The sequence below is a fragment of the Poecilia formosa genome, unplaced genomic scaffold (assembly GCF_000485575.1).
Source record: "Poecilia formosa unplaced genomic scaffold, Poecilia_formosa-5.1.2 Scaffold718, whole genome shotgun sequence".
NCBI lineage: Eukaryota > Metazoa > Chordata > Actinopteri > Cyprinodontiformes > Poeciliidae > Poecilia > Poecilia formosa.
In genome coordinates, this window is record NW_006800657.1 from 116,400 (window position 1) to 128,765 (window position 12,366).

General features: G+C 48.8%; 2 protein-coding genes and 1 long non-coding RNA gene across 4 annotated transcripts in view; 2 read left to right on the top strand and 1 right to left on the bottom strand.

The window, feature by feature from the left end:
• Nucleotides 1-1,438, top strand: part of mplkip (M-phase specific PLK1 interacting protein) — a 2,991-nt gene extending 1,553 nt beyond the window's left edge. The window contains exon 2 of the mRNA XM_007542678.2: nt 316-1,438. Within this exon, the coding sequence (XP_007542740.1) occupies nt 316-420 (105 nt within the window). The 3' untranslated portion in view covers nt 421-1,438. The remainder of the gene's footprint in view (nt 1-315) is intronic.
• On the bottom strand, nt 1,224-12,236 carry LOC103131109 (E3 ubiquitin-protein ligase RNF31). 2 transcript variants are annotated; one of them, XM_007542681.2, is made up of 19 exons: nt 12,101-12,236; nt 11,930-12,020; nt 11,026-11,091; nt 10,782-10,948; nt 10,601-10,710; nt 10,188-10,249; nt 9,859-9,978; nt 9,574-9,701; nt 7,749-7,931; nt 7,484-7,666; nt 7,316-7,414; nt 4,307-4,396; nt 4,134-4,236; nt 2,619-2,737; nt 2,442-2,555; nt 2,303-2,369; nt 2,142-2,232; nt 1,900-2,068; nt 1,224-1,730 (listed from the first exon to the last, which is right to left on the bottom strand). In XM_007542681.2, exons 1-19 carry the CDS (start codon nt 12,143-12,145, stop codon nt 1,587-1,589), a joined length of 2,151 nt encoding a protein of 716 aa, XP_007542743.1. In that variant the 5' UTR covers nt 12,146-12,236; the 3' UTR covers nt 1,224-1,586. The 2 variants fall into 2 exon arrangements, with proteins under 2 accessions (XP_007542743.1, XP_007542742.1); XM_007542680.2 differs by having other exon boundaries at nt 9,574-9,746.
• On the top strand, nt 2,731-3,753 carry LOC107834681 (uncharacterized). Its single transcript, XR_001660493.1, has 2 exons — nt 2,731-3,253; nt 3,469-3,753. It is a non-coding gene; the product is annotated as an uncharacterized LOC107834681 (long non-coding RNA).
• Nucleotides 12,237-12,366: the final 130 nt, after the last annotated feature.

Genomic DNA, 12,366 nt, shown 5'->3' on the forward strand with positions numbered 1-12,366 from the left:
ACCCTGTTTGATCAGTATTTTCAAGAGTTCTGTAAATAATAGTAAAATTCTCCAGTTTTCGTAGTTCTATTGTGGTTCTGATTGTTTGGAGCAGATGACTCTGAACAGAACCAAGGTTCCACTTCAGCTGGTTCAGAACGTTCTTTTTAGACTGACCGTCGTTCATTTCAGGTTTAAACCTGCTGCTGAGTGTCGGACCAATGCTATAAGTGGAACCAGGTGAGCAGAAGGTTACCTGAGCGGTTCTGATCCGGTTTGCCCCAGTGTGAAGCAGTTCCTTTAATCCACATTGTGACTCGGCTTGTTGTCTTCCAGCCCAGAGACGTTCCGGTGGAGAGGTATTTCAGTCCCTCCATGCTGCAGGATCCCTGGAGGACGCTGCAGCCTGTCACACCTGAAGCTGCTGCCAGGACCACCTGAGCAGCTGAGCCAATCAGAGCACAGAACCAATCAGAACCCAGACGAGCAACCTCTGTGTTGCTCGAAGTTTGACTTCTGTCCAATCATTTTTAACCTTTTGGTTACTTTTGTTTTTACTGATAAACTTTTTCTTTTTATATTTTAATAAAAGCTAAAAACTTAACCTGAATCCTGGAGTTTTATTTTCATGGTGAATCAAGACATTCTTCACATTTAAAGCTGTTCTAGAGCAGTTCTGGTTCTGACCCGGTTTAGTTTCACAAAGTCAGAGAATACCCAGAACGGACCCATAATTTCCGTACCGGGTCGGTCACAATGGCGACATGGAAGGGTGGGTCGTTAGCACATTGAGCAGCAAATACATGAAGTTGATTGACAGCACTAAGCCCCTCCCTCCTGGCTCTGATTGGATGTTTCTTCAGATGGTAGATGGAGATCGAGTTTTTTAACAGATTATGATACCATGGCGACGGTTTAAACTGTTAAGTAAAAGTTACATACTGCAGCTTTAAACCCCGATGAGCGGTTCTGATCCGGTTCTTCCAGCCTGGTCTTATTACACCTTCCGACACAAACAACGGTTCTCCAGAACCTTTCTGGGAATTAAATGGAGCAACATTAAGAATCTTCATCACCAATGTCTTCATCGCTTCCCAGAACCTACATGGCTCTACCAGACAGAGTTAACCCCACCAGAACTAGAACCAGGACATTCTGATGAAGAGCAGTCGGGTTCAATATCAGACGGGTTCTACTGGGTTTGGAAACACACCGTTGCCATAGAGACAGAAACTACACAGTGAGAAGATGACAAATTTATTAAAGTGCAGAAAACTGATCAAGTGGAACCCGAACCTTGACCTCGTTAATCACTGATGCTCGTTAAGCTTCACCTTTTTAAAAGAACTCTGAATTTTGAGCTGTGAGGATCAGAGTTTTTTTTTCCTTTACTTAACCAGGTAAACCCCGCTGAGATCTAGATCTCATTTTCAAGAGATCTGGTTCTCAGTTCTTGTTTCAAACCATTTCAGTTTGTTGTTTAATCAATCCTAGAAAAAGAATAATTTAAATAAACCGAAAGCTGATGAGTGGATGGAAGCTCGTTAACCTTGTTAACACCCATGCTAACATCAATTAGCTCAGGTAGTTGTGACTGGAAGCTTCTCTCATTGGTTCCCGTTGACCTGTTTCAAGTCATCAGCCATCATCTGTTTGGTTGGGCTGTGGACAGGTGGAGTGGGCGGAGCTTCTGCTGATGTCACTGATGGAGTGCTTCGTTGCTTCATGAGAGGAAGGCAATTGGTCAGCACCTGTAGAGAGACCGAACCGAGGGTTGTGACTGGCTGAAAGTGCCTCTGTCTAACCCTAACCCTAACCAACCAGATGTGGTTCCTGTGGACGATTCAGCAGCTAAACGTTTACCGGACCGGCAGGCTGCCCCGGTTCCAGGTAAAAGCCAGTCATGATGATGTCACTGACCAGGCGGAGGCGATGGGCGTACAGCGGCTCTGGCTCTTCAGGCATTCTGGTTGGCACAACAACGCTCCATCGCCGCAGCTCTGCGATCACCTCTGCAGGACTGAAGAGGACAGCCGGGTCGGCGCCGCAGCGGTTGATCTGCTCCACCAGACGCTCCTTGTAGTGAGCCCTGCTGGGACAGACAGCAGCTCACCTGAACAGGTACGCAGGCGGAGGACGCACAGCCTCCGACTGGACCTTACTGGCAGTATCCTCCGTACGGCGCCGGCCGTCCACAAGGCTCCTCCTTCGTCATACCGCTGTCATCTCGCAGTTCCAGCACGAAACACGCCACTACCACACAAACACACCGGTCAGACAGACCGCGAAGCGCCGGGTTCCCCGGAACAGGAAATGACCTCACCTGTCTGACCGCACTGAGCCAAGCTGCCACTGGACGGTTCCAACCAGGAAGGAGTCACTCTATAGTGCTGAGAGGGAGGAGAGCATCACCAGCGAGTTCACCCGGGTCTGGTCGAGGCCCAGACCCGGGTCCAGCTAACCTGCAGCAGCCGGTGCAGCCGGGCCACGCTCCAGTCTCTCAGGTGGTACAGGCAGTCCCTGGGGTGGTGCGCATGTAAACCTCTGGACGCACACTGACCGGAGAAGCTGCAAGCCTGAGGAGGGAGACGTCATGAGGAGACTAGAACTCGGTAGAATCTGGCAGAACATGGACTCACCGGGCCCAGAGCAAAGCGCTGACTGCAGCCGCCACAGAACTGATGGCGACACTGAGAGCAGGTGAAGTGAAGACACCCTCCTCTAGACAGGCTGAAGACGAACTGACAACTAGGACACTCTGAGGACAAACAAGACTTTACTGGAGGAAGAAAGGCGGTTAGCTACCAGCCCCAGAGACACGATCGGTTTAGATATTCATACCAGAGCCCTTAGGTACCAGACTGCAGGTTCCCTGCTGGTTCCTAGAGGTTCTAGCAGTAGAACAGGAGGCAGATGCTTTAGTTAATCGGCTCCTAAACCAGATCCCAGTTTACCGAGGCAGACGCTCGTCTACTGGTTTAGGTTATCCTGTGCTATCTATCGTTATGCTACTTCAGGCTGCATAATGGTCAGTTTGTTTCTCCTCGTATTCTCCATTCAGGGATCATCTGCCGTTATTGTGGTGGGTTGCCAGGTTTTACTTGCCCCCCTGCCAGTCTAAGCGTTGCTTGTTATTATTTTTTATAATTATTTAAAATAATCTCTGTAGTGCATGCGTCTCTGCGGTGCTCAGCCTTTCACCGGCAGAGCAGAATCATTCCTGAAAGGTTCACAGTTGATGGTGAAACCGCACCAACCACAGGCGTCTCTGCGCGTCGGCTGCAGTTTACCTCGGCATGGATCACGTCTCACCTTTCACTCAGACTGGACGATTTGGAAAGTGTCGTTGGAGAAAAGCTTCACCTTATTGGCAATTATATAGATTACATTTGTGAAACTGCAAATGTAATCTACAGATGCGCTTTCAGAGATGTGCGTTGAGCATGCCATGCAGAGAGAATTATATCTTTGTGAACAAAGAATTATGAGTGGCGTTTACATCTCAACCTGCTGCCCAGCGCATGGCTCTGTTGTGTTCCTCAGTGGTTCAGCCTGAGCTGTTGCGCTGGCCTCATAGTCACGCTCCACATTGTTTTGCTTTGTTTCTCTTTCTTTTTGTTTTTTGTTTTTCAGCACCACAATGCTTCAAACTGCACCACATCAAATGTCATCCCTACCTCTGGTCAGGTAGAGTTGCTCTATGGAGATCAGAAAAAACTTGTTCCTGGGCAACCAAAACAAATATTCTCTGTGCTTATTAAAAACTCAGGAAACATAAAGTTTGGTCCCTACTAGTGCTTCATAAATTAAATCTCCTTGTTTATTTATTTTAATTGTATTTTTATGGTTTGTGTTTTAAGACTAGCTGTGGATTTAAGCGTTGTGAACGATGTATTCCAGAAACATTCCTGTTAACGTAGCATCTTTTAATTCAAAAACATGGTGGACTGCCTCGGCCACCGGGCTCAGCTAGTTTTCTGGGGGAAACTCTGCACTGTGACAATTAACTTTGTTTCCTTTCAGTCCAAATGCAGATTGAACCAACTGGATGAAGCCACCCTGACGGATCCAAGCCCAAGTCAGACGCTAGAACCAGGTCCAGATCAAACCTTGGTATGAACTCGGACCTCGATTACTTAAAGGCGTGTTTTTACCGATGGTTTTGTAGACCCACATGGAGCTGTCCCAGTCCTGCTGGGTCTGCTGTTGCCACGCCTTGAACTCTGCACAGGAAAGTCCCTGATGGTGAGGAGACCACTGCAGAGCAGACAGACCGGGTCAGATTCTGGTTGGAGTTCCGCTCAGACTGCAGGTGTGTGTGTCTTACAGGTGACCTGCACTGGGAACAGGTGCTCTTCCTACAGCTTGGACAGTCCATCCTCAACCGGTCCGATTCATGGAGCATCCCAAAGGAACACTGAAATGAAAGTTATAGCTCTGTAGTTCTATGAATCCCGGATGATCGCCAGAGGTGGAGCTTCATGCACTGAATGATCATTCTTGTGCATGCTCAAGTCACCTGTGACTTGCCAGTAACCCATGTGACTCTAGTCACATGATACCTGGCGCTCAATCCCTCAAAACTCTCACATGCCGCAAGAAGTCCAATAGACAGAGTACTCTGGTGGTCATCCTGGATTGATAGAACCATAGTTACAGTCATAAATTTGGTTGTACTGACCACCAGAGGGTGGATTTTTAAGCACTGGATGACTTATGTCAACAAAATCTAAAAGAACAACCACTACACTGCCTACCTCTGTGGGATGTAGAAGGGTGCTGCTCCAAGATGCCTTGAAGGGGATGAGGCAAAGCCACATTCACCCGGTAAAATCAAGCAAAGGTGCTTGGTGACTTCCAGGAGACTGCTCTGTGCATGGTGTCCAGAAGCAGTCATGGCAGGCCCCTTGTAGAGTGACATCTTACTCCTGCAGGCAGAGGTCGGCTTTGCAAGGTGCAAGTATTAGTGAGCGCATATATGGCACCCATGCATTAGCCATCATACATACAACTTTCTCAATATACTTTGGGAAAGTGGATCTGGGCCTGCAATGGACTGGTGACCTGCCCAGGGTGACCCCACCTCTCGCCCATTGACCACTGGAGATGGGCACCAGCACCTCTGGTAACTCCAATAGGGATAAGCGTATAAGATGCAGATGACAGTCATCCTCCTCACCCAGCTAGGGACAAGGGGCTAGCTTCTGAATTGAAGAAGGTACCCGTAGGACAGAATGTACAGCGCCCACAAATCCGGGTGTGGATAGTCCAGCTACCGACTTGTCCTGGTGTAAAATAACTGACTGCTGACATTAAATATTACCTGCCAGCCAATTTGCCTCTTGAATGCCTGGGAGGGCACAGCCAGACGGTGCCACACGAAAGCAGTACGATGTCTGGACCCCTGATTGGGGACAGGATTTTGGCAGTCTCTGGTCCCAAAACTGGCATTTGCCCCAAGCCAAACCTGGATGCCTCCTGCATGGCCACCAGGCATGCAGTTCCCATATATACTCCTCTGAGGGAGAAACCAGAGACCCTGGAGCTCAGCTCCAGAAGGTAATCGAGGAACTGGGTACTCAAGGTTGCCACTGAAATGGCATTGTTACCGTGGACTGATGCTCCATCCTACTCAGAAGGAAGTGCTACGCAGCTACCAGCATTGTCCTGAAAACACCAGAAGACGGCCTTCATTTGGGCCAGTTCAGTAGTCAGGTGATCCACCTTTGTGGACAACCTACCCGAATCGGTGCACCTGGCTCTCTTTGCCGAAACCAAAGGTGCCTCCAGGCTGCATTGGGCACGCCATCTGTCCCGATGGCAACAGGTCTTGCTGTGCAGATCCCGCCCAGTCAGTAGGCTGCTCCAGCGCAGTCAGCTGATTTAGCCTGACCTAGCACGACGCTACAGATGGGGCACGCATTGTCCGACAGCGAGATGCACACGAGGGCTACGAGTCACGCTTGTCATCAGGCTGGAGTGAAGCCAGTTAGGTGGAGCAACATAAATTATACAGCATCATATCACCACCACAAGTACAATCTCCATACAGGCAAATTAAAGGACTCGAGCGAGAGCAGAAAATGCCATAGGCGAGTCAAAAAAGCCACAAATAAGCAAGTGACAAATCAAAGTGAACAATAAACTACTGCTGTAGAAAAAAGAAAAACAAAACTTAGCAGTCATCGGAGAAACAAGCACTTATCTGGTGGAAACAGAAAGTAGCTTTTGCTGCCCCTGGAAGACAAGACTCACCAAAAACAAGGCTGCAAGCACAAGAAGAAAACTGCGTTAAACAGAAAAGCTACTAGCTTTGCATAACCACACCTGTACTCAAGCACACCTGCGCGTGAGAACAAAAGGGATTGAATGCCAGGTGTCATGTGACTATAAAGTCACATAGGTCACTGGCAGGTCAAAGGTGACTTTGTTGTGAATAACACGATACATGATCCACTTTTCTCAATTTCAATTTAGCATTGGCCGATATCGATCCGATGTAATTTTAATGACTTAATAATACAAGAACATCCTACCAAAGATAAATACACTTTATTTTCAAAAGAACACGGAACTGGTAAACAAAACAAACAAAACAACCTAAAATGGACTCTCAGTCTCTGTTAACTAAAACTGAACACAACATAAAACCAAAGTGGAAATAAAAACTACATTCAACCAAAAGAGTACAGATTGTGAAGTCTGCATATCATTATATTTATATTGAGAAGATGGGCAAAACCCCCATTTTTATAAACAAAAAGTGCAAAGTAACAAAAGCACACTAAATAAGACCAGATGTCTCAACAGTCTATAAGCAGATCTGAAGCCACTTTAGTCAAGACAGATTCTGAGCAACAAATACCAGCATGTTGAGTTTGTGTGGCTGAAGGCCGGATCTCTCAGGAGGAGCAACGTTTCCAGCTAAACATTCTCTCTGAACTGGTGCTTGTTGCACAAATTGGCTTTTATTGTGGTCATGCGTACATTTGCTCAGAGCACGAAGCATAGAATTAGTCTGAATAGATCGTCCCGCAGGGCACATTTTCACCAAATTCAGATCTAAACATTTGTCAGTATCAGATATTAGTATTGGGTCGGTGCATCTCTAACTCTGACTCAACCTGCAATGATCATTTAGCGCTTGAAGCATCTGGCAGTCAGAAGGGACGAAATGTAAAAACAAACACGCTGATGGATCCTGGATTGGACCAGAACTGGACCCAGAACCGGTCCGATTCATGGAGCGCCCCAAAGCAACGCTGAAACAATAAACAACCTGCCAAGGTTCTGACCCTAATGGTCTCACCAGAACCGGGCCCAGTGAGGTTCTTACGTGAGCGCACCAGCAGAACCGGGGCATTTCCTGCAGGGCTCGGTCCCGGAGTTTCCTCTGGAAGAGTTCATGGATGTCAGGAGGCAGGAAGTGACGGATCTGGAAGCACAACACGTCAGGACTCCCAGCAGCTCTCACTCACCTGACTGACTCACCTGACAGACTCACCTGTGTGTCCAGCAGGTTAAAGTAGTCCATGGACTCCTCTAGCGCCCCCTGGCCCCTGATCTCTGGTTGGCCGCACTGCGGACAGGTGAGCTGGTGGATGGCGCGTTCCTTGATGGCGATGGAGAAACAGGAAGTGAAGCAGCTCTGACACAAGAAGCAGGAGCAGTGGGTCATGGTGATGATCTGCATGAAAACAAGCAGAGATGAAGACCCAACAGGAAGTAGAGCGCTGTCTGTCCTGTGATTGGCTGGATGAGACAGTCACCTTGCTGAAGGACACCTGATCACGACAGATCGGACAGATGTGCGTCAGGAACTTCAGCGCTGAAGGGAGATCTGGATTATGCTGAACCGCCTCTATGACATCATCAATGCTGAAGCTCCGCCCAGTCATGGTGATCAGAGCCATGAAGATGGCGGCCCGATCTGGAGACAGGTGAGCCGATACCTGGGAGACACATCAGCTGAGATGAGCTGAACGTCCAACGTTCTAAGATTGTCGTAAGGGAAACATCGTGTAACTATTTCATCAGGTAGTCGGATATGCCCGACTTCTCCATCAACATCTAATGATTATTGAAGGGCGATGTAGTATACAGACTTGGAATGTAGTTTTTATTTTATGTGTTTATTTTATGGAGGCATTTTATTTTTGTACCAGCTCCAGTGTTCTTGAATAGACCTCGCCGCTATCCAACAGCTAAACAGAGCGAATGCAGAAGCTCCACAGACTCAGGGATGACATCTTGAATAATTTACTGACATCAATTTTCTGTGAAACTGTAACAGGATAAACAAGGAATACATACAAGTATTGATGTTGCAGTAAAAGGTCAAAATCACTGCTTACACCATTTATACACAGACTAGTGGTCTTAGTTGGCTTAGCAACAGGCCAAGTTTGCTACCAACAGAAAAATACATAATTTCTCTACAAATGAAGGTGACTGCGATAACTATTCTCATATGTGATTAATCCAACTTATAATACTCACACATGATCCTTTAGAGGCAAGAAAACAACATAAGCAGGGCTGAGGAACTGCCAGGTGGCTGCAACTGTTTTCTACTTCTACTGCTTTTTGATAACTACCCCCGCGCCACCATTCCCTCGGCCCCCCATTTTCGCTCTTCGGTACGCTCTGCCCACCTGCTCTACCTGTAGCAGCGGACAACCAAATGTTTCCGGTATTCTCAGATCCAAAACTTGTCAGCTCCTACGGCCATAGTCATCCACTCCCGTGAGTTGTGAAGTTCTGCTGAAGAAATTCATCCAGTTTTGACACGTTCTGCCAACGTGTCTCTCCGTTGGTGAGAAAAAGTCCTGTAAACCCAGTCATGCATGAGGACGCATGCAGCTGGTGGACTCATGTCAAAACAAACCCCAAAACGCCTTATATCCTTATGACAGGACAGGTGTTGGCTACACATCAGTGGCTTTAGATTTAGTTTCCCAGTTGACCAGTGAGAAATGTTCTAGAAAGAATACAGGCATGTCAGAATGAGCTCAAGTCGCTCTCTGGATATTATTGGCTCGGAAAAAGTCATTTCATAACGTTGTTGGTCGAATGAGGCGTCAATCAAAAGGTGGGGCTCTAGGCTGCCCAATAGAATCGTCATAATGGACACTGGCAGATCTCTGAAATTAATTATAGTGATTCAAAGAGCCCTGAGACACAAAACCATCTCTGAATTTAATAGCACAACAAAAAATGAAATCTTTATGACACTTGAATCCAATTTGCATAATAACTTGGAACACGGTGTAGACTCTGTTTGCACTGATGGTCATTACTCTGTTGCTCTACAGACTGATTACTGTCATTAAAGTAGCGGTGCACTGATTTCAGTTTTCTGGCCGATCACAGATATTTAAAAGCCTGACTGATTTTAACCATTACTGATTTGTCTCTGTACTAAATTTAGTACAAAAGTAGCAAAGTTGTCAGCAGCAGGCTGACTCAGCCTTGTGGTTTCACACGCAGGTCCTGTTAAACAAAGCAGGGCCGATCAAGCTGCATACCCCAAAATGGCCCCCGCCCCAAGCCGAGTCCCCAGGGAAACACTGCTGAGGTAAAACCCGTCCTCACCTTCCTCAGGTCGGCTTCGGCTGCTGGACTCTGATCTCCAGAACCACGTTGGTTCTGTTCTGACCGCCTGCCTCCATCCAGCCTCAAAGCTCCCATCATTCTGCTGAGGGGCTCAGTGGGGGGCGCACCTGCGGGGCGGGCCAGGTCCGCAACAGACGGGTCCAAATCAGAACCTGAGGTATGAGTTCAGAACCTGCTCAGCTGCAGCCCATCCTGAACAGAACCAACGCTACGTAAAAGGGATGGCGTATCTTTGCGGGGCGGGGTTTATAACTCCCATCTCACCTGGAGGCGAGGAGCTCAGGAAAGGGTTGGCGCCGCCAGAGGAGGGCGGAGCCCCGAAGTCGATCCCTTTCAGCTCCTCGGTGTACGATGTCCTGACGCTGTCCTGTTCCCATTGGTTGGCTGCAACAGAAGGGGAGGGGCTTAGTCTAGAAACGCTCAATCAGCTCTCACATGAGATACTGTGGTATTGGCCAATTACGTCACCATGGTAACTCAAAAGATCTCTGAAGGCAATCACACCCATACTGTTCTATGTTTTCACCCTGGGGGTGGCGCCACCTATGGGCCATTGCTAGGCAACACCCTCCTTCTAAGATGGAGTGGCTTACCTTCAGCCAGGTGGGCGGGGCCGTGGGCGGGGCTCTGGGGCTGCTGGGAGGAAGGGGAGGAGCTACAGGAAGAGGAGACAAAGCCAGATCAAAACCGGTACATCACCATGGAGACGCATCACCAGGACTGTCCCCAACCAGGACCCTATATGACCTCTGACCCAGAATCCTTAATAAGCACATTAAGGTGACCAGAACCTAAACCAGAACCATCAGAACCACCAGAACGTCCACCAGAACCACCAGAACCTCCATCAGACCAACCAGAACCTCAAGAACCACATCTAAAAGCCACGGGCTTGTCAGAACCACTATCAGAACCTGGTCCTGGTTCTGATACCTTTACACCACTTAATAAAACCCGGTCAGAACCGGCTAGGTTCTACCTACAACCCAACCTGTAAGGAACTCACCTGACTCCTGCAGGGGGCGGAGCTTGAGCCACACTCCTGGCGTAAAGGGGCGTGTCCTTCTGGAAGGCCAGCCTCATCTCTGACAGCAGCAGCGTCAGGTTGGACACACCCTGGGAGGAAGTGACGTCACTGAGCGCTTAGCCTCGCGGGTCAGGGGTCAGGGGTCAGACAGTAGGCTTACAGGAGTCCAGTTCCGCAGCCCGTCCACACTGACGGTACCGGAGGAATCTACGTGAGGACAGGATGGGTTGATCACCATGGCGACGGAGGGACAGACGACACAGCGCGGGCGTGACAGCGGGTGGGTCTGGTGCAGCCAGACGCACACCGGGATGTTGTAGGCACTTCCTGTGGAGACACCAGAACCGGGGTGAACAATAGGTCCGGACCGGAACCCGCAGAGCCAAGATGGCCGACAGCCTGACCTTGGTAGAAGACAGGGAGCGTTCCCGACAGGTGCAGTAGCCTCCTCGTCTCCTTGTTTGGAAAACCTGCGAAACACAAGAACATCGGTTCTGATTCAAACTGTCGGAACCAGGCCACACCATGCTGATCCACCCAACGGACCACAGCCGGGCCAGAAACTGTGTGGGTCAGAACCACAGAACCAGAGAGCAGCAGTTCTCCTCGTGTCGGGTCAGAACCGAGATAGGGTCTTGGAAACGGGTTGACTTGGAGCCTGGTCGTCATGGAAACTGGCCAGCCTGCTAAAGGTCATGAGATCATGGAGAGACATCAGAACATTGCACAGAGATTGCCATGGTTACATGAGTCCTAACACCTGACGGGCAGAAAAAGCTTTTCTGCTGCACCTTTTAGCTAGAAGAGGTTCCTGGCAGATAAGCCAGAGAAACATCTGATCCTTGGAAAATCTCCCTGAAAGTAATCACAACCTGATGGGGTCCGCTGCACCATCACCTTAATCTGGAGCTCTGAGTGTACCAGGTTCTGGTCCAGACTCCAGCCGGTCCACTCCAGAACCACTCCAAAGAAATGTGAAGGTCAAACTGGAAAGGCATTTTGAAGCTGCGCAGTGTGAATACTTTTTGGTTTAAAGGTTCAGGACAGACAATCCAGCCTTATTCACTGGAAGGTCTGGCCCAACAGGATCAAGAACCTCTCAACCCGCACCGGACCCGGTTTCCTTCAGGCTCAACCGCTCTACAGTAATGAGGTTCTGATCCGGATCCGAACAGAAACGGTTTAGAATCTCGGATATAGTCTGAAAGCTTGTGAATTAAGCTCAGCGAGTCTGCTCTGCTGCGCCCCCTGCTGTACGCTGTGATTACCTGCTGCCCTCATTAAATTAAATTAACTTCTTTTACTCACAGTAAAAGTCCACAAACAGCCGCAGGTCTCGGAACCGAGCCCGGACCGACTGCAGGTCCTTCAGAGTCTCTGTGGGGTAACGGTACCGACACTGGCAGGAGGAGGAGGTTCTGTTAGCAATAAGCCTGAACTTGGAATCGGTTCGGTTTGTTCAATAAAGTTTGCTCTCACCTCCGTCAGAGTCTGTTGCTCCGCTTCCGGTCCAACCAGAGGCATGTTACAGCAGAACCGAGCCCAGAACCATTTTACATTCAGAACTACAGCCTAACAAGCTAACAGTGGCCAAACTGGACACGTCACTTCCGCTTCAAGACCGCCACACTCAGACATAGGCTGTGTCCGAATTCAGGGTCTGCATCCTTCGAAGGACCGGTCTAAGTAGGACGGGTCCTTCGAAGGCCGGGAATAAACTGAGACCGGAAGAAAAATACCTGTGG